This window comes from Pseudorca crassidens, chromosome 2 (genome assembly GCF_039906515.1).
Source record: "Pseudorca crassidens isolate mPseCra1 chromosome 2, mPseCra1.hap1, whole genome shotgun sequence".
Taxonomy (NCBI): domain Eukaryota; kingdom Metazoa; phylum Chordata; class Mammalia; order Artiodactyla; family Delphinidae; genus Pseudorca; species Pseudorca crassidens.
Window position 1 is genome coordinate 39,547,334 of NC_090297.1, and position 20,938 is coordinate 39,568,271.

The 20,938-nt window shown below is 55.7% G+C and overlaps 1 protein-coding gene across 2 annotated transcripts; it reads left to right on the top strand.

Moving 5' to 3' along the window:
* The first annotated feature begins 1,348 nt into the window (after window positions 1-1,348).
* Window positions 1,349-20,660, top strand: SLC5A9 (solute carrier family 5 member 9). Of its 2 annotated transcripts, XM_067712350.1 has the most exons (15): window positions 1,349-1,510; window positions 3,479-3,550; window positions 6,633-6,737; window positions 6,881-6,943; window positions 7,038-7,202; window positions 8,561-8,666; window positions 9,479-9,559; window positions 9,886-10,091; window positions 10,289-10,424; window positions 11,253-11,360; window positions 13,934-14,084; window positions 15,614-15,782; window positions 17,119-17,334; window positions 19,713-19,872; window positions 20,452-20,660. In XM_067712350.1, the coding sequence occupies exons 1-15, from the start codon at window positions 1,349-1,351 to the stop codon at window positions 20,658-20,660; spliced, it is 2,109 nt and encodes a 702-aa protein (XP_067568451.1). The 2 variants fall into 2 exon arrangements, with proteins under 2 accessions (XP_067568451.1, XP_067568462.1); XM_067712361.1 differs by lacking the exon at window positions 6,881-6,943.
* The last annotated feature ends 278 nt before the right edge of the window (window positions 20,661-20,938 follow it).

Genomic DNA, 20,938 nt, shown 5'->3' on the forward strand with positions numbered 1-20,938 from the left:
AAGGGCAGTGCAGCCAGGGCTTTAAACACCCTAGTCTCATGTGCCGGAGCAGGAACCCTCTGTGCGGCCTCCCGACAGGCGCTGTCCAGTTTCCATGCTCCGGGCCTAACCCTCTGCTGGTGCCACTCCCCCTTTTGAGATGTCCCCAGCCTAGACCATTGTTTTCCTTAAGTCACCAGGCCCTTGGACACACATAAAATTCTGCCATAGACCCTCTGACACTCTTCTCTCTTGGCTTCACTAGAGGGTGGAAGGGGCTGCTGCCTCCTCACGCTGCAGATGGGGAAGAAGAGGGGTCGCCAGGTCACTCCGACAACTTTTTGCAAAGCAATGGCCACGGGGCTCTAGTGCAGTTCTAAGAAAGTTTCAGCTGGTCCAAGGAGTGTCCTCCAGCCAAAAATGCCCGTTATATGAGCCACATGTCCTGCAGGAAAGGGCATGCACTGCGTCAGCTGGGCTCAGTCACTGGCCGAGAGCAGCCAGGCAAGTTGCGATTTCAGGGCAAGTGTTCAATACCTACGGGGTCAGCTGGGGCAGCAGGGGACCTAGGCTTAGCCATTGCCACGGCCTCTGTGGCATGGCTCCCTGAGTGTCCTGACTCACTTTTAGAATTGGGGTAAGGGTACTAGGCATCTGTTATATTATCCTCACCCATTCGACCTCAGCCAAAACTGAGACAGAAAATGTCCCGGGCTTCCCTGGTGGCGCAGTGGTTGAGAGTCTGCCTACCGATGCAGGGGACACGGGTTCGTGCCCCGGTCCAGGAAGATCCCACACGCCGCGGAGCGGCTGGGCCCGTGAGCCATGGCCGCTGAGCCTGCGCGTCCGGAGCCTGTGCTCCGCAACGGGAGACGCCATAACAGTGAGAGGCCCGCGTACCGCAAAAAAAAAAAAAAAAAAAGAAACCCCAACTCCAGGCCCAGCTCTGCTTTACTTCCCTGCATCCCTCTCCTCCCTGGGCCTCAGTCTCTCCTCCACACAAGCAGGAGCTCGAGCGCCTTGACTCTGAAGTCCCTCCCAGTTCAGGCTGCCAGGACTCTGTTCCTTTCCTTCTCCTCTCCCTCCTGTTCCTGCTCCTCTCCGGGATGGGAGCGTGCACGCGTGCACGTGTACATGTGCATGTGTGTGTGAGTGTGCAACTGTGTGTGTAGTGGGGTCCGGGAAAGGGAGGGAGGCCTGCAGAAGACGGAGCTGGCAGTAAGGGGAAAAGGCGGGCCAGGACTTTATGTGCCAATGGGGCTCAGAGCTTTCTCATTGGCCAGTGGCGCTTGGGGCTGTTTAATCATTAAAGGAAAGGAATGAAACCAGGAGTGCCTCAAAGTCCAGCCTGGTGGTGACTGACTAGTAGATGAGCGTGGAGCTGGCAGCAATGGGGCCTGGAGCTTCGGGAAATGGGGTCAGCACTGCGACAGTTCCACGCTCAGCACCGGGTCCTGGAGGCAGCCTGCACGCCTACGACATCGCGGTCCTGGTCGTCTACTTTGCCTTTGTCATTGGCGTGGGGATCTGGGTGAGTAGCTCGGAGGTTGGGGGTGGGCAGGGGAGGCAAAGGCAGGCTCTCTTCGATGGCTGGTCATGGAGCTGGGGGCAGGGGTGGGCAGAAGGAAGGCGTGTCCAGGAAGCACAGGGGCTGATGTGGAAGGACCTTAAGGGATCATCCTCTCCAACCCCTCCATTTTAGAGATGGGCAACTGAGGCCCAGAGAGGGGTGTGACCTGCCAGAGCTCACACAGCGAGCCCCCATCTCCCGCCCGACTCCCTGTCCCTGTGCATCTGCTCCTTTGGCCCCATGCATCCCTGGCCTCCCCGCATCCCATTCCTGCCCTCTTCCACATGCCAGCATCCCCAGCTATGCGAATGCTTGACTCCTGGACCCACCACACCTTCCGCCAGACGGTGCCTTGGCAAGGAGCCGTGCTTTCTAAAGGAGCTGGGCTGCGCCAGGCAGATCCCAACATGCTTCTGTTCTCCACTGCTCACCAGAGCCTCAATGCCCTGGACGGGCGCCAGGCTTGGAGGTCGGGGAGCTCTGAGTTCAGATGTCAACTCCAACAGGTAGGGCCGCATGGCCCTGGGAACATACGGAGCCTTAGTTTTCTTATCTGGACAATGAGAGTATAAAGGTCTATGAGGTAAAGTGACCCTGGCCATTTAGGAGCGTGACACATTTAAGGACCTGGCACAGCGCCCAGCACACAGCCTGTAGCAGTAAATGACCGCCGTTATCTCTGCAGCATTCGAGGAAACGCCAGCGCCTCTAGACTCCACTGTGAGGCAGAGAGTGACTGGAGCCCCAGGTGGTCACTTATGAGGCTGTGGCAAGGTCAAGAACCATCTCTGGCCTCAGTCTCCCCATCCGTAAAGTGGGATGAACTGTCCCTGCTTCCCAGGGTGTGTGAGGAAGAGATGGGCAAACAGAGGCTCGCTGGCTCCCGGGAGGTGGACAGCCATGAAAAGCAGAAACTCCCCTGTGACTTTGGACAAGTTGCTTCCCATTAGACGACCTCCATTTCCCCACCTGTAACGTAAATTATTTCTGTTCATCTGTCCTCCCCAAGGACCAGAGGTGGCACAGGAAAGTCCAAGCAAAGTCTTGACGAGCAGCGAGCCCTGCACACCAGTCATGCCCTAGTGACTAACCTGTCGCTTTCTCTTGGGGGAAGAGAAGCTTCTTTCAACTTCCCTCTCCCTTCCCCTCCTTCAGGTATTTCTCTTGTCTGCAGACCCAGTCAGATGCCTGGCTTCAGCATCCAATAAGGGCTTTAACCGGCTGCCCTGTACTCACCCCCTGCATCCGAGAGAAAGTTCTTTCATCCCCCACCCCCTTTCAGTCTTCAGAGTAATTCCTCAAATAGGCCACTACTGACCACCTCCCAGTGCAGGAGGGGGTTTGCGCCAGGGTCATGGGTGGACCTCAGTGGTGCGGTCTGACATCAGGCCGGAGCAGGAGACGCCCCCAGAAGAGTCCTGCCTCTGTCTGGGGACCGAGTGCTTTGCAACCTCCCAGTCCCCCGAGTGGGAGTCCGGCTGGGCGGAGGGGACAAGGCAGTCTCCCTGCCACGGGAGCCTGCGGATGAGACCCCAACTCATTTCCTGAAGCTACGTTTGGACAGGGACGGGGGAGCAGGATAGGACAAAAGAGTGCACAATGGCAATAATCTGTGCACATGAACAGCACCGTACATTCATGAGGGCATTTCACTCACACACACACACACACACACACACACACACACACACACACACACACCATTAGCTCCTTTGTTCTTCACACCAGCCCTGGGTGATGAGCAGGGAGGCCCAGAGAGGGGAGCTGACGCCCCCAAAGCCACGTAGCTTAAAGATGGAGAACGCTTCAGCCGCAGTTCCCACCCCCTGTGTTCCCACAGTGCCTGCCTCGAGGGGCAGGGAATCTGGCGCAGAGGGCAGAGCCTGGGGGAGGCTCGGGAAATCCTCACTCTTGCCATTTCCTTTCCAGTCGTCCATCCGTGCCAGCCGAGGGACCATTGGCGGCTACTTCCTGGCGGGAAGGTCCATAAGCTGGTGGCCAGTGAGTCGACCCTCCTCCCGCCCCTCCCCCCATCTCCCAGCTCCCACCTCACCTACTCCTGCCTGGACCAAGGCTACAGCCCCCAAGGGGGTTCCTGGCTCTGGGCTCCTTCTCTCTGGTCCAGAGGCACCAGGCAACCTGAGAGACCTTGCAAACCCTCAGCTGGGACCTGCGTGCCCTGGGCGCCTCCTAAGTGTGGGTCCCACGCCGGACACTGGACCTACAGAGCCCACGCAGAGTGTTCCCATCCCAGAGGAGCTCAAGGCTGGGCGGGGCAGACAGACTCCTAAACAGCCTGATGGCTGCGGAGCTGGAGGGCAGCATGGGGCCTGCGAATGTCTGGGGGAGGCCTCTAACCTCCAGACAGTGGAAGTGGGATTAGGAAAGGTTTTCTCGGGAAAGTGACACATAAATACTAAAGAGCAGTTAAGTGAGGGAAATCCTAGAGGCAAAATCCCACCCCCCACAGGAACTGGTCCTCTGAACCCCAGTCCCTCCCATCAGGCCTCTCCACTTGTTCCTTTTGGTCCTCAAAGCTAACTTCCTCTTCCTGAAATAGGACGGAGGGAGGTGAGGCCTGCTTCCAAACTAACAGCGGAGTCCTCAGCCCCAGGGGCCACTGAAGCTGGCACAAGCCCAGGCACGCACACGTGGCGTGTGAGTGCACACACGCACACGCACCCACACACCGCCGGCCCTCTGCACATCCCTGTCTTTGTTCTCGCCACCCTCGCTGCCCACCGCTGGCGACAGACTCACCAAAGAGCAGAGGAATCCAGGAAGCCTGCAGGGTTCTCTGGAAGGTTCAGGTGTCTGGGACAGGGAGAGGTGAGGACAAAAGGAGCATGACAGGGCTTCCCTGGTGGTGCAGTGGTTGAGAGTCCGCCTGCCAATGCAGGGGACACGGGTTCGTGCCCCGGTCTGGGAAGATCCCACATGCCGCGGAGCGGCTGGGCCCGTGAGCCATGGCCGCTGAGCCTGCGCGTCCGGAGCCTGTGCTCCACAACGGGAGAGGCCACAACAGTGAGAGGCCCGTGTACCGCAAAAAAAAAAAAAAAAAAGGAGCATGGCAGACTCCCCCGGAATGCAGGGGGCTGTGGGCCTGGCAGCTCACAGGGATGGGGACAGGGTCGCTGGTGCCGTCAGACACCCCTCATCAGAAGAATGAAAACCCCTCGGAGCCCTTTCTGATCATCTGGTCCCCCCACTCCACCCCCAAATCACAGCCCTGGAAACGAGTCATTGGGAGGCACAGAACTGGGACAGGTCAGGTCTCCTCGGGTCCATCCAGGAGAACCAGTAGGGGGCCGGCCTGGACGGTCAGTCCTGCGGAGAGCAGAGCTCTGGGGTGTGAGGAAACCCGAGGCCTCCGAGCAGGAGGGGGTGCCCCAGAGACGGTGACAGAGCGGGACGTGGGCCTGTGCACGTGGGAGAGAGGACGTGGCGGTGCCCTCGCCAGGGGGACGGGGCTGTGAGCTGAGCCGCCTACACTGAGAGCAGCTTCAGCCCAAGGCCGGGGCAGAACCAGCTGCGGGTGAGGGACTCTCAGTCCCACTGCCCCGCTGGGACGTGTGCGTCTGGCGCCTGTGATGATCGTCCAATAGCTTTGCGCGCTTCCCTACTCAGCCAGTCCTGAGAGGTGCCTCAGTCCCCTCCCTGTGGCCCGAGGGGAGCATGGTTGGGGGCTGACGGCAGAAGGCGCAGCAGCATCCCCGTCTCAGAGGGTCCCGTGGGGTCCCCTGCCGGCCTTGTTGATGGGTCCTTGATGCACTGGGAGCCCTGGGCAGGGTCCTCGAGAGCAGCCTGGGGAGCCTGTTCTTCCACAGTAGGAGGCCCAGTGCTCTCTGCTGTGACTGAGTGATCCAGCCCAGCCTGCAGCATCCCCAGGACCCCCTAAGAGAGGGAGGGAGTGTGTGTGTGCACGTGTTGTGTGCACGCGGGGGCGGAGGGGTGGCTGAAAGTCCGCGGGAACATCAGGCCTATTGTTATCTCTGTGCCTTTGCACTGCGCTGCCTCTTGTCTGAATGTCCCGGCGCTTTCCCTTCTTCTCACTTTCTACTGCCCAGCCCCACAATTTTATTAAGGTGACACAGGGTACAAGACTGGCTCTTCCCCTCCGGCTCCCATCTAACAACAACAGATGACACTAATGAACGCTTACTAAGACCTAGCACCCATCAAGCAGTGATTACAGGAGGCAGATGGCCAGAGTCGCAATCCTCATTTCGACTCTCACTTATCAGTTCTGGAACTTGAGCGAGTTATTTGCCTGTGCCTCAGTTTCCCCGAGGTGAATGGGGATAATGGCAGAACTCTCCTCGTGGGGTTGTCGTGAGGAGTTGGTGAGTTAATATATTTAGAACGGAAGCAGGCACTTGGCCATGCCGTTCAAGTACTGACGGCTGTGACTGTGGACATCATCTATCTAACTGGCATTGCCTCCTGTTGCCTCAGAGTAGTTGGCTGCCTCCTGGAGAAAAATTAACTGGGGGGGTGGCCTGGGCTGTGCTCAACCCCGTGGCTCCTCCCACTGCCTGGCCCTGCCCTGGGACCTGCCGGAACCGGGTGGCAGAGGGCCTCCCCCATCCCTCTCGTGGGGGACTCCCCTTCTCCCTTCAGCTTCCTTCTCTCTGGAGGCCCTTAGATCCATGGCCCCAGAGCAGAGCTTTATCCTCCCTACATGGACCCTGCTTCCCACGGCTTTTCTTCTTTCCCGCTTTGCCTCTCCCTCACTGGGTGGCCTGGAGCCAGTGACTTCATTTCTCCTAACATTAACTCCTTCCTTTGTAAAGTGGAAAGATGAATACCCATCCCTCCAAATACTTGTGGAGATTAAGTGTATTAGTGCCTATAAAATGCCTAGCACGTTGCCTGGCATACAGTAAGGGCCTAATAAACAGCACTTCCACTCCTCTTCTCATTGCTCCCCCACTGCATCTCCTCCCTCTGATCTCACGTTCCCTGAGTTCAGGTTCTGCTCTCTCTCTGCCTCTTTCCCGGATCCTGAAGCCCACAGTCCTGACTACAGATCGATTCCAATGAAAGCTGACCTCTGACCCTTGGCCCCCCTTGTGCCTTGCAGATCGGAGCATCTCTGATGTCCAGCAATGTGGGCAGCGGTTTGTTCATCGGCCTGGCTGGGACGGGGGCCGCTGGAGGCCTTGCTGTGGGTGGCTTTGAGTGGAATGTAAGGAAGTTGGCCTGGAGGATTCTCATGGATAAAGGGGGTCTTAACCCACCCCACCCCACCCCATCCCCGGCCTTAGTGCTAAGAGGAACCTCAGAGGTGCTTGGGGAAGATGCATGGTGACTCGAGAACCCATTTTACAGATGAGGAAACCAAAGCCTGGAGGACCTCATCAGAGGTCACACAGGACTGAGATCAGGCCTGTGGCCCCTTACCTCCCCGCCCAGGGCTCTCCTCTGCACAGACCACCTCTCCATCTGCATCTAGGACGTGGATCCCTTTTTCTCCCCACTCTCCCAGGCAACCTGGCTGCTTCTGGCCCTCGGCTGGATCTTCGTCCCCGTGTACATCGCAGCCGGGGTGGTCACAATGCCGCAGTACCTGAAGAAGCGATTCGGGGGCCAGAGGATCCAGGTGTATATGTCTGTCCTTTCTCTCATCCTCTACATCTTCACCAAGATTTCAGTGAGTACCTGCTCCCGTGTGGCCATCACGTCTCCCTGAAAATGCTTAGGAGAGGGCCTAGCTTGTTGCTGGATGGATGAATGCATGGATGGTTAGAAGAGGAAGGATAATAGAAAAGGAGGATAAATCCACACCCCTGGGCTTCCCTGGTGGCTCAGTGGTTGAGAGTCCGCCTGCCGATGGGGGGGACACGGCTTCGTGCCCCGGTCTGGGAAGATCCCACATGCCGCGGAGTGGCTGGGCCCGTGAGCCATGGCCGCTGAGCCTGTGCGTCCGGAGCCTGTGTTCCGCAACGGGAGAGGCCACAACAGTGAGAGGCCCATGTACCCCCCCCCAAAAAAAATCCACACCCCTTCCTCACATGCTCCCCCTCAGCAGTAGGGTAATTAGAGATGAATGATAAATGTTTGTTGAGTGAATGAGAGTCCCTCTATCCAAAGAAGTCACAATCTAGAATTCGTTCACTCATTTATCTTGCCATTAATTGATTCTTCATTCAGCACGGAGCATTAATTGCCTAGAATGTTACCATTAGAAAGGACCTATTCTTCCTCTGTTGACCTAAACTCAGAAGACAAACCCAGGTCAAAAGATTTGCCCAGGTCCACACAGAGCACTAGCTCTGGGGCTGGAGCTAACGTTTGGGTTCTGTGGCCCAGCTGAGGCCTCCTGAGGCTTTGTCACGTAGTAGCCCTTGTCATGGGTCACAAAACACTCATGTAAAGGGACCAGCAAGCATGTCCTGAAGGGAAGTGAATCATTCGGGTTAGCCAGGTCCAGGGCTGGAAACATTACAGCCTCTTGTTCCATCAATGCTTGTAAATAACCCTAAATCAGCTCAGGCAAAGGCTGCGACCCCACGTCCCCCAATAAACCCAAACATGTGGGTATCCAGGACCTGTGTCGTCTGCACTGGGGCGCCTGCCCGTCAGGTCAGCCGCGGGCCCATCTGGCAGCTGAGTGGGCCGGTGCTCCTTCAGGGAGCCGTCAGGGAGCCCCTAGGTTCCCACCTTCTCCCCCAGTGGCCTCTTCCCCCACCCCCCGACCCCAGCTCCTGCCTCACTTCCTCAGTGTGCCGCTTCACCCCTTCCCCGCCAGCACATGCCCTTGGCAGTGCTGCCGGATCACACGGTTCTCAGGCTCAGAGCTGTCCGCGGTGCTCCTCTGCTTCACAGTCTCCACGGCGCCTCAGGGTTTGTAGGCCAAGCCCATCCTCCTGAGCACGGCACGTAAGGCTCATCTTCATCGCACCCTGAGGGCCGACAGCATCTGGTATTGCTGAGCAGGAAGGTGACGTACACTGGTGACCACACAGAGGGCCTTGGGTGACCTGGACTCCTGGGTCGCTGTCTCTGCAGACTGACATCTTCTCTGGAGCCCTCTTCATCCAGATGGCCTTGGGCTGGAACCTTTACCTCTCCACTGTGATCCTGCTGGTGGTGACGGCCGTCTATACCATCACAGGTAGGACCGAAGGGAGGTCACGTCGGATGCAGGTGCCAGGAGCAGAGACAGAGACAGGTGGAGAGGGAAGCGCCGGATGACAGGGACACAGAGGTCCAGGGAGGACAGAGTGAAAACTGACCGGGAGAGTGAGAAAGAGAAACTGGAGGGAACAAAGAGAGAGGCAGACAGAGATGCAGAATCAGAAGAAAAGGCGGAAAGACTCAGTGCAACAGAGAAAAGGGGAAACAGAAAGGGCAGAAACAGGAGGAAACAGAGCCATCCCGAGAGAGAGCCAGGGAAGGAGATACAGAGGAAGACCGACAGCAGGGAATAGGGTGGAGGTCGGGGGACTGTGACCCGGGCTAGAGTCACCACGGGCTGCTCCAGACAAGAGCCACAAGCATGCCTTCTCCCGTCTCCTGCAGAGCCCCTCACAGAGGCCTGGGCTCGCGGGACAGGCTCCGGCAGACTTCCTCCTGGCTGAGGGGGCCTGGGAAGATGGGGGAGCTTAAATGGGCATTGGGGTGGGGAGGGAGGCAGGCCTCCCGGTGGAGCTAACAGCGCAGGAAAGGAAAAGACTTGGGATATTACCAAACAACAGCCAGAGGCCATGGGGACAGAAGGAGAGGGACCTGAGGGCCTGTGGCTGTACCAGCCTCCGCCTTCTGGGCGGGCCCATGGAGCACGAGGGGCGGGGAAGGCAGTGGCCAGAGTCCATCCGCTGAGGGCTCCCTGTGTTCTCTGGTCTCCCCAGTGTGGCCCAGCACAGGGCGGGCACCCTGAGAGGAACCCCCTGCTGGTGCTGATGAACCCTCTCCTTGGGTCCCCAGGGGGCCTCACGGCCGTGATCTACACAGACACTCTGCAGACGGTGATCATGGTGGGGGGAGCCCTGGTCCTCATGTTTCTGGGTAAGGAAGAGTCCTGAATACATCCCACCCTCCCCTGTGAACTCCTCTCTGATCTCTCTCTGGCTGTCACCACCACGGTCTGATCAGAACTTTGCAGAGCACAGAGCCATGTCCCGGCTCCAGGCCAGGGCACCCCAAGAGCAGGATTCTCTCTACTCCACAACAGGGGTCTTGAGCCTGAGTGCCATTCCGTCTCTCATTCCCAAGTCCCATACGAGTTCCGAGCTCAGGGGTCCCACACACGACTGGGATCCAGCGAGCTGGGGCATGTGACAGACCCAGTGGGGCCTCAGGGCTGTTTCACTCGCAGTGGTCTCTCCCTGCAGGCTTTCAAGAGGTGGGCTGGTACCCAGGCCTGGAGCAGAGGTACAGGCAGGCCATCCCTAATGTCACAGTCCCCAACACCACCTGTCACCTCCCCCGGCCCGACGCCTTCCACATGCTCCGGGACCCTGTGAGCGGGGACATCCCTTGGCCAGGCCTCATTTTCGGGCTCACGGTGCTGGCCACGTGGTGCTGGTGCACCGACCAGGTGATGCCCTGACCAAGATTGGCCCAGCCCACCACAAACTGGGGTGGCTCCTGCGGGCAAACTGGGCATGTGGGTGCACAGAGGGCTGGGACCGGTTCGGGAACAGGTATGGGGCACCGTCCCCACGCTGGGGCTCGCAGGAGCCGAGCGGAACCCGAGCAGGCCCGACTGGCGCTCCTGCGCTGCTGTCTTTTCAGGTCATTGTGCAGAGGTCTCTCTCCGCCAAGAGTCTGTCCCATGCCAAGGGGGGCTCCGTGCTGGGGGGCTACCTGAAGATCCTTCCCATGTTCTTTATCGTCATACCTGGCATGATCAGCCGGGCCCTGTACCCAGGTAAGAGCTAATCTCCCTCCGGGCAAAGTTGGCCCAGAGCAAGGGCCACACACTTTCTATTAAGAACACATAGTAAGGGCTTCCCTGGCTGCGCAGTGGTTAAGAATCTGCCTGCCAATGCAGGGGACATGGGTTCGAGCCCTGGTCTGGGAAGATCCCACATGCCACCGAGCAACTAAGCCCGTGCGCCACAATTACTGAGCCCGTGAGCCACAGCTACTGAGCCCGCGTGCCACAACTACTGAAGCCCACGCGCCTAGAGCCCGTGCTCTGCAACAGGAGAAGCCACCACAATGAGAAGCTCACGCACCGCAACGAAGATTAGCCCCTGCTCACCCGCAACTAAAAAGAAAGCCTGCGCGCAGCAACGAAGACCAAACGCAGCCAAAGATAAATAAATAAATAAATGTATATTAAAAAAAAGAACACATAGTAAGTTCGTTAGGCTTTGTGGGCCAAACATACAGTATGTGTACCAGTAGAAGAAATTTGTATCTGAATGTCATTTTAACGTCCTGCTTTCTCTCTATAAAGGAAAGACCAATTGAGGCATTCATGGTCCCTTGCAAGGATATTTGCCTTTTATTAAGATATAAGGCCTAAAACCCAGAGGGGTCTATCAGGTTTTGCAGGGTAGTATGTGGTTGAGAAGTCTACCAGACATTCCGAAATCCCAGGACCCAACCTCCACCTGCCCTTTGACCCTCTAGACGCTGACTCCCTCCACTCACCAGTGAACACTTTCCTATGGGGTCAGAAAGCAGGTACTGGGCCAGCCAGAGAAGGCACGGGATGGTTTAGCTCTGACTGCCATCACTTCTTCTGCAGATGAAGTGGGCTGCGTGGACCCTGACATCTGCCAAAGAATCTGCGGGGCCCGCGTGGGATGTTCCAACATTGCCTACCCCAAGCTGGTCATGGCTCTCATGCCCATGGGTAAGTCCCATCCCCCCACACCACGCTGCACACCAGCTTTCCAGCCTCATCCCACCCCCACTGCCCAAGAGGGATCGCATTAGGATGGTCGTAGATGGGAAGAGAAAATGAAAACATTCACCTCCGCACCCCCGTTCCTAATACACACACACACACACACACACACACACACACACACTTTTCACAAGCATCTGTAGGGCACTACTCTGTGCCCTGGCTCTGGACGTACAGAGATAAAAGGCAGGCCCCTGCTCTCGAGCTCAATGCAGTCTGCAGGGTACCCAAGCAGAAGGCACAATACAGTGGAACCAGTGTGGGGACACGGTGGGGCTGAGGGAGCCCTAAGGAGGCACCTGACCCACTTTGGAGGAATGTGGAGGAAGATTTCCCAGAGGAGAGGAAATGGAGCTGAGTGCTGGGGAGCATCTCAGGCAGACAAAGGCGGAGGGGTGTGGGAAATGTCGTTCCAGGGATGAGGGCCCGTATGTGCAAAGGCCCAGGTATGAGAGAGTGTCAAGTCTGAACTGAAAGTCGCCAGTGTGGGCTCAGATGCAGCAGGAATGAAGACCACCTTCGTGGGGAGGACTTGGTGGCCACGCCGCACTGTGCAGCGTGACCTTTACTCTGAGGGCAGTGGAGGGTCACTGGGGGTTTCAGGCCAGCGTGCATGACTGGATGTGTGCTTCAGAAGGATCACTCTGCACGGAGAGCTCAGCTTAGGGGGAGGCAGGGAGATAGGTCCTGAGGGATTTTCAGTGGTCAAGGCAGTAGCGGTGGCTTGGACCAGGTCAGTGTCTTTAGGGATGGACAGAAAGGGTTTAGGTGATATTTGTGAGATAGAATTGGCAGGACTTGATGACTGATTGTGTTTGAGGGACAAGAAAGACAGAGGGGTCCAAACAGGGCTTGCAGGTCTTGAGTTTACAATGATATTGAGACTGGGGACATAGAAAGAAAGGCAGGTTTATGGAGGGAAATTGAGTTATTCTCTCCCTCCAGTGGAACAAGAAATGAATCAAAGAAATAGTGGAGATGGTGGTGGAGGCCCAGTTAGGACAGAACAGCCAGAGAGGGACTGGCTGAGGGAGGTGGGGTAGGAGGGAGGCAGAGGAAGGGGTCCAGAGTAACTTGAGCATATCATATCATTAACCAAAGGAAGAAGCAGGGGCCCCAGAGGAAGATGCTGGCCTAGATCTGGGACACTTGGAGTCACCCAGGGAGGCGTGCAGGAGGCGGTTAAATATTTGGACTGAGGGGAAAGAGGACTGAGGTGGGGCTGGCCAGGGAGTTGTGTTTCTAGATGCTTCCTCATCAGACTCATAGAGACTTGAGATACCAGTGGGCCCCACCCTCCCTTGTTACAGGTTGGAAACAGGCCCAGAAAGGGTCAGAACTAGTCCAAAGATCACACAGCTAGTTCATTGCAGAACCAGGAAACAAACCCATGGCTTCTGCCTGTGGAAAACAGTACGGAGGTTTCTCAAAAAACTAAAAGTATAACTACCATAAGACCCAGCAATGCCACTCCTGTGAGTATAGATATAAAAAAAACCCCAAAAACACTAATTCAAAAAGATACAGGCACCCCAATGTTTATAGCAGCACTATTTATAATTGCCAAGATATGGAAGTAACCTAAGTGTCTGTCAACAGATGAATGAATAAAGATGGTGTATATATACACAATGGAATATTACTCAGCCATAAAAAGAATGAAATTTTGCTATTTGCAGCAACGTGGATGGACTTGGAGGGCATTACGTTAAATGAAATAAGTCAGACAGAGAAAGACAAATACTATATAATATCACTCATATGTGGAGTCTAAAAAACCCAACAAACTAGTGAATATTACAAAAAAAGAAGCAGACTCAGATATAGGGAAGGAACTAGTGGTTCCTGGAGGGGGAGGACATTGGGGTGGGGGACTGAGAGGCACAAATTATTGGGTGTAAGATAGGCTCAAGGATGTACTGTAGAAAATGGGGAATATGGCCAACGTGTTGTAGTAACTGAAAATGGAAAGTAACCTTTAAAATTTGTATTAAAAATTAAAATAAATAATTAATTAATTAAAATAAAACCTTCAAAAAGTTCCAGGGATTCTGCCTCCCAAGCTGGGGCTTTAGCCTGGTATCATAGCATCATTGAAAAAGGTTCAAAACACTGAAAAAAAAACACTCAATAATTAATAGTCACCCTCCTCCCGACCAGGGCCCACTAACCAAGTGTCTACAAGGTTTAAAACCCAGACCGAGATGTCCAGTCTGCAGAGAACCTTAAAGATCAGCTAGTCTCACATCCCTTAATAGTCAGATGAGGAAACTGAGGCTCAGGGAGGACAGATGACTCGGCCAAGGCCACAGGGGGCGGCAGAGGTAGTGTGTGGCCAGAGCCCGGCCGCTAGCGCTATGGGTCTCCAGGATTCCTGGTTGGGCACCTCATTCAACACCGTCCCCATCCCTTTCCCTCCCCTAAACTCGTGCTTCTGCTGGATGCTGGCAGCCTCCACGGTTGCTGGCAGAGCTGGCCTTCACGGGCCAGCTGTCCACAGAGACCTCATCTCTCCCCAGGTCTGCGGGGCCTGATGATCGCAGTGATCATGGCCGCCCTCATGAGCTCACTCACCTCCATCTTCAACAGCAGCAGTACCCTGTTTGCCATTGACGTGTGGCAGCACTTCCGCAGACAGGCAACAGAGCAGGAGCTGATGGTGGTGGGCAGGTGCGCTGGCCCATCCTTCCGGAGCACCCCCTCCCTGTAGGCAAAACCCCTCTCCCCTCTCCTCCCTGCCCTGGGTTACCCCAAGGAGATGCGGCTGGGTCTGGGCCTGCACTGGCAGTCAGAACCCCTGGTTTCTAGTGCCAACTTTCTACAGGACCTCAGGTGAGTTCCTCCCCAGCTCTGGACCACTCCCCTCCCTCCAGAATAAGGAGAAAAAAATCTCTTCCCTGCCTGTTCAATTTTATCTTGGAACTGATCAAGAGGGTAAATGAGAGAAGCTGACAAAGCATTGACTCAATGAAAGATGAACTGTATAGATGGAAAGACGTTAGCAAGCAGCTCACCCCCAGTGTCTTCCAGACCAGCTCTGGATGTCATCCCCGGATAACAGAAAGACTATTTACTCCTTCAGTCTCACCCTGAGCACGCGTCCTGCATCATACCTTTGTGCTGCAGACACAGGGGCGACTTATATGGTCCTGCCCTGAGGGTGCACACAGTTTAATGAGAAAGTCAGAAACATGTAATGCAGTGAGGGGCCCGCATCGATGGAGGTGTTCATAGGAAGGTTGTCTCCAAAGGATGCAGGGCTTTGAACGCTCAGCTGAAATTTGAACTTTATCCCATAGGTATTCATTTTATGCCGTTTCAAAATATAACTTGGTGGCTATTTTTTCTTTTTCTCCCTGGGTTGGGCATTTATAGTTTGCACAAAGTTAAGAGGCCCTTTCTGAAATCTTTGCTTCATAATTTAAGGCTCTGTAACTCAGGTTTCTGGACTAACGTGTTCATTCTCTACTTGAGTTTAGATAACTTGCTCTTTTCCATCTCCCTGCCTTTGCATTCACTGTTCCTTCCATCACGATGCCTTCTGCCCACGGCTGCCATGGGTCCCTACGGTCCGCTCATCTGTGCATCCCAGCCCTATGCACAGGGACTGACCATCAAAGGATCTGAGCGCAGGACAGATTGTACAGAGGTGGGGGCTAAGAGGGGAGTGAACGGCAGGTAGCTCCTGCAGTTTAGCTGCTGCTCTAGTGTGGCCTGAGAGAGAGAAAATGGGAGGGAAAGGAGAGAAGAGGACAGGTGTGCAGAATCCTTTTATCTCTTTGCTCACCTGCCAAGTCTTACTGCACCTGATTGCATCAGTCAGTGAGGTTTGGGCACCATCTCCTGGCAATATGCATCATTGCACCCAACACACCCAAGAAAAGTTTTTCAACCAGGGGCCATTTACTCAGGTGGGTGGTGAAGGGGAAAGGAATGGATTTCTTCCGGAAAGCAGATGGGCTACACACTTTCAAAGGGATTTTTAAAATTGGGGGTTTTTTGGATTCTGTAATTCTGATATTCTGGGATTTTAAGAGTCTGACTTTCTGGAATCTTTGCCTTTGTGATCCTGTCTTCTCTGATTCAGCGACCACGCGTTCCCCTCCTTTCTCCCTTCCTGGTTCCCGTACATCACCTTCACCTGCCCCCCTGCCATGCCGCTCCGAGCGCTCTTCACGTGCCCTGTTCTCTCCTGGCAGAGTGTTTGTGGTGTTCCTCGTCGTCGTCAGCATCCTCTGGGTCCCCATCATCCAAAGCTCCAACAGCGGGCAGCTCTTCGACTACATCCAGTCTGTCACCAGCTACCTGGCCCCACCCATCACTGCCCTCTTCCTGCTGGCCATCTTCTGCAAGAGGGTCACAGAGCCTGTGAGTGCAGCAGTGCACCTGTCTCTCCCAGAACACCAGAGGGTCAGGAGAGCTAGTCTGTCCATAACCTGGACTTGCCCCCTCCAGGCTTCCGTCTCCCCAGCCACAGCATCGGGTCTAGATTTATTCATTCACTCAGCAAACATGAATCAATCCCACTAGGGAGGCTCCAGGGATGCAATGGTTTACAAAGTTCACATAGGTCTGCCATCACTGGGCCAGCGGGAGGAAAGAGGTTTTGATATGCGATAAGAGCAAAGTATGATAGCTGCCGTGAGAGCAAAGAGCAGGAGCACATAACCTATGGGACGCCTGGGAGGGGGGGTCACAAAGGGACTTGTGAGCTGAGATCTGAAGGATTAATGGGAGAGGAAAGAGTCTTCCCGACATGAGGAACAGTGTGTGTAAAAGCAAGCAGACGGGAAGCTCTCTAACACGGTAGGGCTCTACACGTCGGCAAAATAACAGCAAAGAGGATGAGGAAACAAAGTGTGAGCTTACAGGGGTGCCTGCACATGTGCCACTTATGAAACTGCACGGAAATGTAACAGACCCTGGGAGGTACCAGGAGGGTAACCCTGGTCACTCCCCAGGATAGCCTAGAAAAGACAGGCCCAAATTGCTGGCTGTACCTGGGGGAGGTAAGGAGCATCATGGACGTGATTGTACAGGGGCCACGTGAGAGCCCAGGGTCATCATAAGGGCGATCATAGAAGCCCCTCCCCCAGTGGAGTAGTTAAGCCAGGCCTCTGCTGGGTCTACTGTTTGCAGAGCTCGAGTCCCCCTGCTGATAACTAGAGTGCACGGCAGAAATCGGTTGAATTCTGGAGGTTTCTATTCATTCCAGAATTTTTGAAAATATAAGCCTTCTTATACTTGGGGAACAGGTAGAGGTTAGGGTGCAACAGTGCTACAGAGAAGATACAGGACGTGCCAGAGCTTTCCTTTAAAAATAAAAAAGGAGGAGTTCTAATTCTGATTTCTGATTTCTGATAACAGAAAGCTGGGGAGGAAGATCCTGGCTTTCCCTGCTGATTACAAAAGCAAATTCCATTCTAGTTGAATATTAAGCACCTACCCTTAGTACTTATTAATTTGCTTATCACTGCATGTGAGTGAGGTCGAGTCACTGCTTCAGTCATTGTTCTGCAGCGGAGCCTAGTCTGACCTTTTCCAGTAAACTGCTCTGCCTGCCTTTAGGTTAAGACAAAGCCTCGGCATTCACGGGGAACTTACTCAGGCAGACTTGCAAACGCGGTGACAAACCAAACCGTGGCTTTTAGCTTCCTGGGGCTTCCCCGCTGGATCCCACCCCTGGACTGCCCTCTCTCCGCAGGGAGCCTTTTGGGGCCTCATATTTGGCCTGGTGGTGGGGCTTCTGCGCATGACCCTGGAGTTCTCGTACCCAGCCCCAGCCTGTGGGGAGGCAGACCCGAGGCCGGCCGTGCTGAAAGACTTCCACTACCTCTACTTTGCGCTCCTCCTCTGTGGGCTCACGGCCATCGTCATCGTCACTGTCAGCCTCTGCACAACCCCCATCCCTGAGGAAAAGGCAAGTGGAGTGTTCAGAACAAGGCCGCCCCCAAATGTTCCCCTACCCACAGTGCCTGGACTTCCACCATCGACTCTTACTCCACTGAGTTGAGATCACAGATGGCTGGGGACGGTGAGCTCCTTGGGCTGTTAATTCCCAAGTGAAAAGTAATTCATTCAATTGGAAAATTACTCAGCGGGCACCTACTCTGTGCCAGGCACTGTACTGGGCTTACAAAGATGAATGGGCCCTGCCAGCAACTGCCCGTGGGGAGCAGGGATGGGGAGTGGGGGAGGAAGACCCCAACACCAACAGTTACTCTCCCAAGAGAAGGTACAGAAGGCCCAAGCTCAAAGGGTACAGCCGAGGGCAGAGGAGAGGCAGTCACCCCTGGGGGGAGGGGGAGGGTCCCCGACAATGTCACTTGAGTTGGACCTTGAAGAAACAGGTTTATGAGAAAAGAAACAGTCTAGCAGAGTAAGAGCTCGATTGGAAGCCCTCACGCTGATTGATTTACCAGTCCTCAGACACTGATGCTCAGTCTTTTGAAAGCTTTTTTCTTTAGAGCAGACGGGTATTACTTTGCTCAGGCTGCCATAACAAAGTACAACAGGGTGAGTGGCTTAAATGACAGGAATTTATTTCCTCGCAGATCTGGAGGCCAGGAGTCAAGGGTTTGGTCAGGTTGCTTCCTCTGAGGCCTCTCTCCTTAGCGCATAGGTGGCCGTCTTCTCTCTGTCTTCACGTGGTCTTTCCCCTGTGCCTGTCTGTGTCCAGATCTCCTCTTCTAAGGGCACCAGTCATATTGGTGTCCTTAGGGCCCACTCATCAGACCTCATTCAACCTTAATCACCTCTTTAAAGACCCTCTCTCCGAATACAGTTACACTCTGAAGTGCGGGGTGGGGGGTAAGGATTTCAACATATGAATTTGGGGGGAACAGTATTCAGCCCGTAAGAGAGCCCATGCCAGAAGTTGGTCCTTGAAACACTGGGTGGAAATAATAACACTCCTTACCTTTAGAGTTCGCAAAATGACCTATACCCTTAGTGTCACGAATTCCTACAAACAAGCAGTGTATTCACAGGTGAACCAAGAGACTGACTTCCCCCGGGGCTCACCCCTGAAATGGTCTCCCCCCACCGCTTGATCCTTCAGCGTCCCCATTGTCTGCTGTCTCATTCCCACACTGAAGTCCTTCCCAGTTAAAAATCCCCTCCCTGGCTCCCGTTCTCCTCCAGGTACAATTTTCTCCCTCTCTGACCCTCAACAGCAAACTTTGTGAAGAGTGGTGTCCATCACCAGCCTCCACTTCCCCCTCATCTACTCCTCGACCCGCTGAGTCGGCCTGGTGTCCCAGTGCCCTCCAGCATTGCTCACACCAACATTCCCAACAACCTTGTTACTGGTCACTTCTCCATCTTCATCTCAAGCGAACTCTGAAGAGAACCAGACGCTACTGCCCACATCCTGCATCTTGGAGACCTCTCTTCTGCTCACTGTATATTTTTCTACCCTTCTGGCTGCTCCTCTGTCATCTTCATGGGATTTTCTTCCTGCCCCTTAAATATCATTGTTCCGTAGGGATCCGTGGACGTCTCCGCTGTGAGGCCCTCCGGGCTCTTCAAGCTCCTGCTGTGTGTGTGTGTGTGTGTGTGTGTGTGTGTGTGTGTGTGTGTGAATGACCACGCCCCCGCCCCCAGGCTTTCTCTCTCACTCTGTCTCACTCCCGCCATCACCAAGCCCAGTCGTCCTCCTGCCAGCTGGAGCTCCATGAGGGGCCCCGCTACCCACCTGAAGGTCCAGGGCAGCCCTGAGAGCCACGGCGGCTGCCTCCAGTCAGTCACCACGGCCTGCAGCTCTCACTCCTCAACCTTGGGGCTGCCCCCCACCCCGTGACCTCAAATGCTCATTGTTTCTGGTTCCACTTTTGCAACTGTCTCCAGGCTGGATCTCATCAGTTCACTCTGAGAGATCTTCCTAAAGCCCAGAACTGAGCCTCTTCCCTCTGCTTCCCGCGTGCGGTGACTCTCCACGGCCTACTAGCTTCACGTAGTCTCAGCTTCTCAGCCTGACCTCGGGAGCTGCTGCTGTGGGCCGCCTGCCTCCCTATGTCCGGCCTTGCGTCTCCCTGCCCGTGAGCTGCGGGAGGTCAGGGGCCCAGCCTGACCCGCGGTGTTTTCGGCCCCCGGCACGAGCCCTGTATGGAACAGGTGCAGGGAGTTCAGATTTTCCAAGGACGGGGCAGTCGGGCCTCAGAGGCAGGCCTCGTCCCCTGTGCTCCTTTCTTGTTCTCCTCGCTGTTCTGCCGGCCTCCCGGGAAGGGGTGTCCTCTCTTTCTACAGCCCGACTTCCTTCCAAAGGTCCCTGAGCCGAGGCTGTTTGCTCTCCTCCAGCTCGCTCGCCTGACGTGGTGGACACGGCACGGTCCTCACTCTGAGCTGAAGAGGGAGGCGCGGGAGAGCACAGCAGGGACAGCGGACGTGCCATCTGGGGAGGGTCCTACAGGGGCCGGGGGGACAGAGAACCCCAGGCACGGCCAGGAACAGCCTGCAGGTAAGCTGAGGGCACATGGGGGGAGCAGTGGGGACGGACACCAGGTCATGGGTCCCAAAGACCCCATCTGGGGGGTCACTGGGGATGGGGTCTCTAAGGGAGTCCCCCAAAATCACCCCTCCTCCCTTCCCAGATGGCTATTAAACGAGTAAGGCAGATGAGAGCTGAACTATTGCCCTCATTACTGATAAAGCAGAGCGCAAGGATTTGGTTTATATCACTGTGAAGTGCGCTTCCTCGTGCTGAGCCGCTCGGTCCTCAGGCGGGGCACGCGCTCCGAACTGGGTTGAACTGTGTTCGTTATCCTCGCCCCTTAACAGCCCTCTCCCTGCAACACGGGGATGCTTCCGCTAGATGACGGTTTGGGGGTTCAGCGTGGCACCCCAGCTCAGCGCCCAGCCTGCGGCTTGCACCCGGGCTAAGCTGACTGTTCCCCCTGCCTCTGCCCCCTTCCGTGCGCCTCATTCCTTTCTTGGGTTTTTCACCATCTCTGTCCCGGCCCTGCTCTCTCACATCTCCTTTCTCCAAGCTCGCCCTGCCGCCCCCCTGCCTTCCTCCCCTCTGACTTCTGTCCCTCAGCCCCACGCAGGTCCTGGGGACAGCTGCTCTGGGGCTGGCTGTGTGGGCTCTCGCGGGCTCCGGAGCAAGCGCTGAGCCCCGCGGAGAAGGCCGCGCTGGAGCAGAAACTGACCAGCATCGAGGAGGAGCCGCTCTGGAGAAGCGTCTGCAACATCAACGCCGTCCTCCTGCTGGCCGTCAACATCTTCCTCTGGGGCTATTTTGCGTGACTCTGCAGGCCTGGTTATCAGCCAAGGCAGGTTAAACACAGCCAGGCCTGGCCGGCCGGAGACAGGCTCCCTTCCCACCTCGCTGTCCACAATGAGCCCTCAGAGGCTGAGACTGCAGGAACCCCCAAAGAGCACCCCATCCAGCCAGTACACTGGCGGGTGGAGCCAGGAGGCACGGAGAGGGCGCTGGGTCCGCTCAGGCCACACAGCAGGACTTGCACTGGGTCGCCTGACTCCAACTCTTGTCCACTACAGTACCTTTCACTCCCACCTCAAAA

Bases quoted from the DNA above. Each gene is read 5' to 3' on its own strand.
- SLC5A9 (XM_067712350.1), top strand. From the start codon at position 1,349: ATGAGCGTGGAGCTGGCAGCAATGGGGCCTGGAGCTTCGGGAAATGGG. The intron at 6,738-6,880 runs GTAAGGAAGTTG...CCCATTTTACAG, and splicing joins TGGGTGGCTTTGAGTGGAAT to ATGAGGAAACCAAAGCCTGG. The intron at 11,361-13,933 runs GTAAGTCCCATC...ATCTCTCCCCAG, and splicing joins CATGGCTCTCATGCCCATGG to GTCTGCGGGGCCTGATGATC.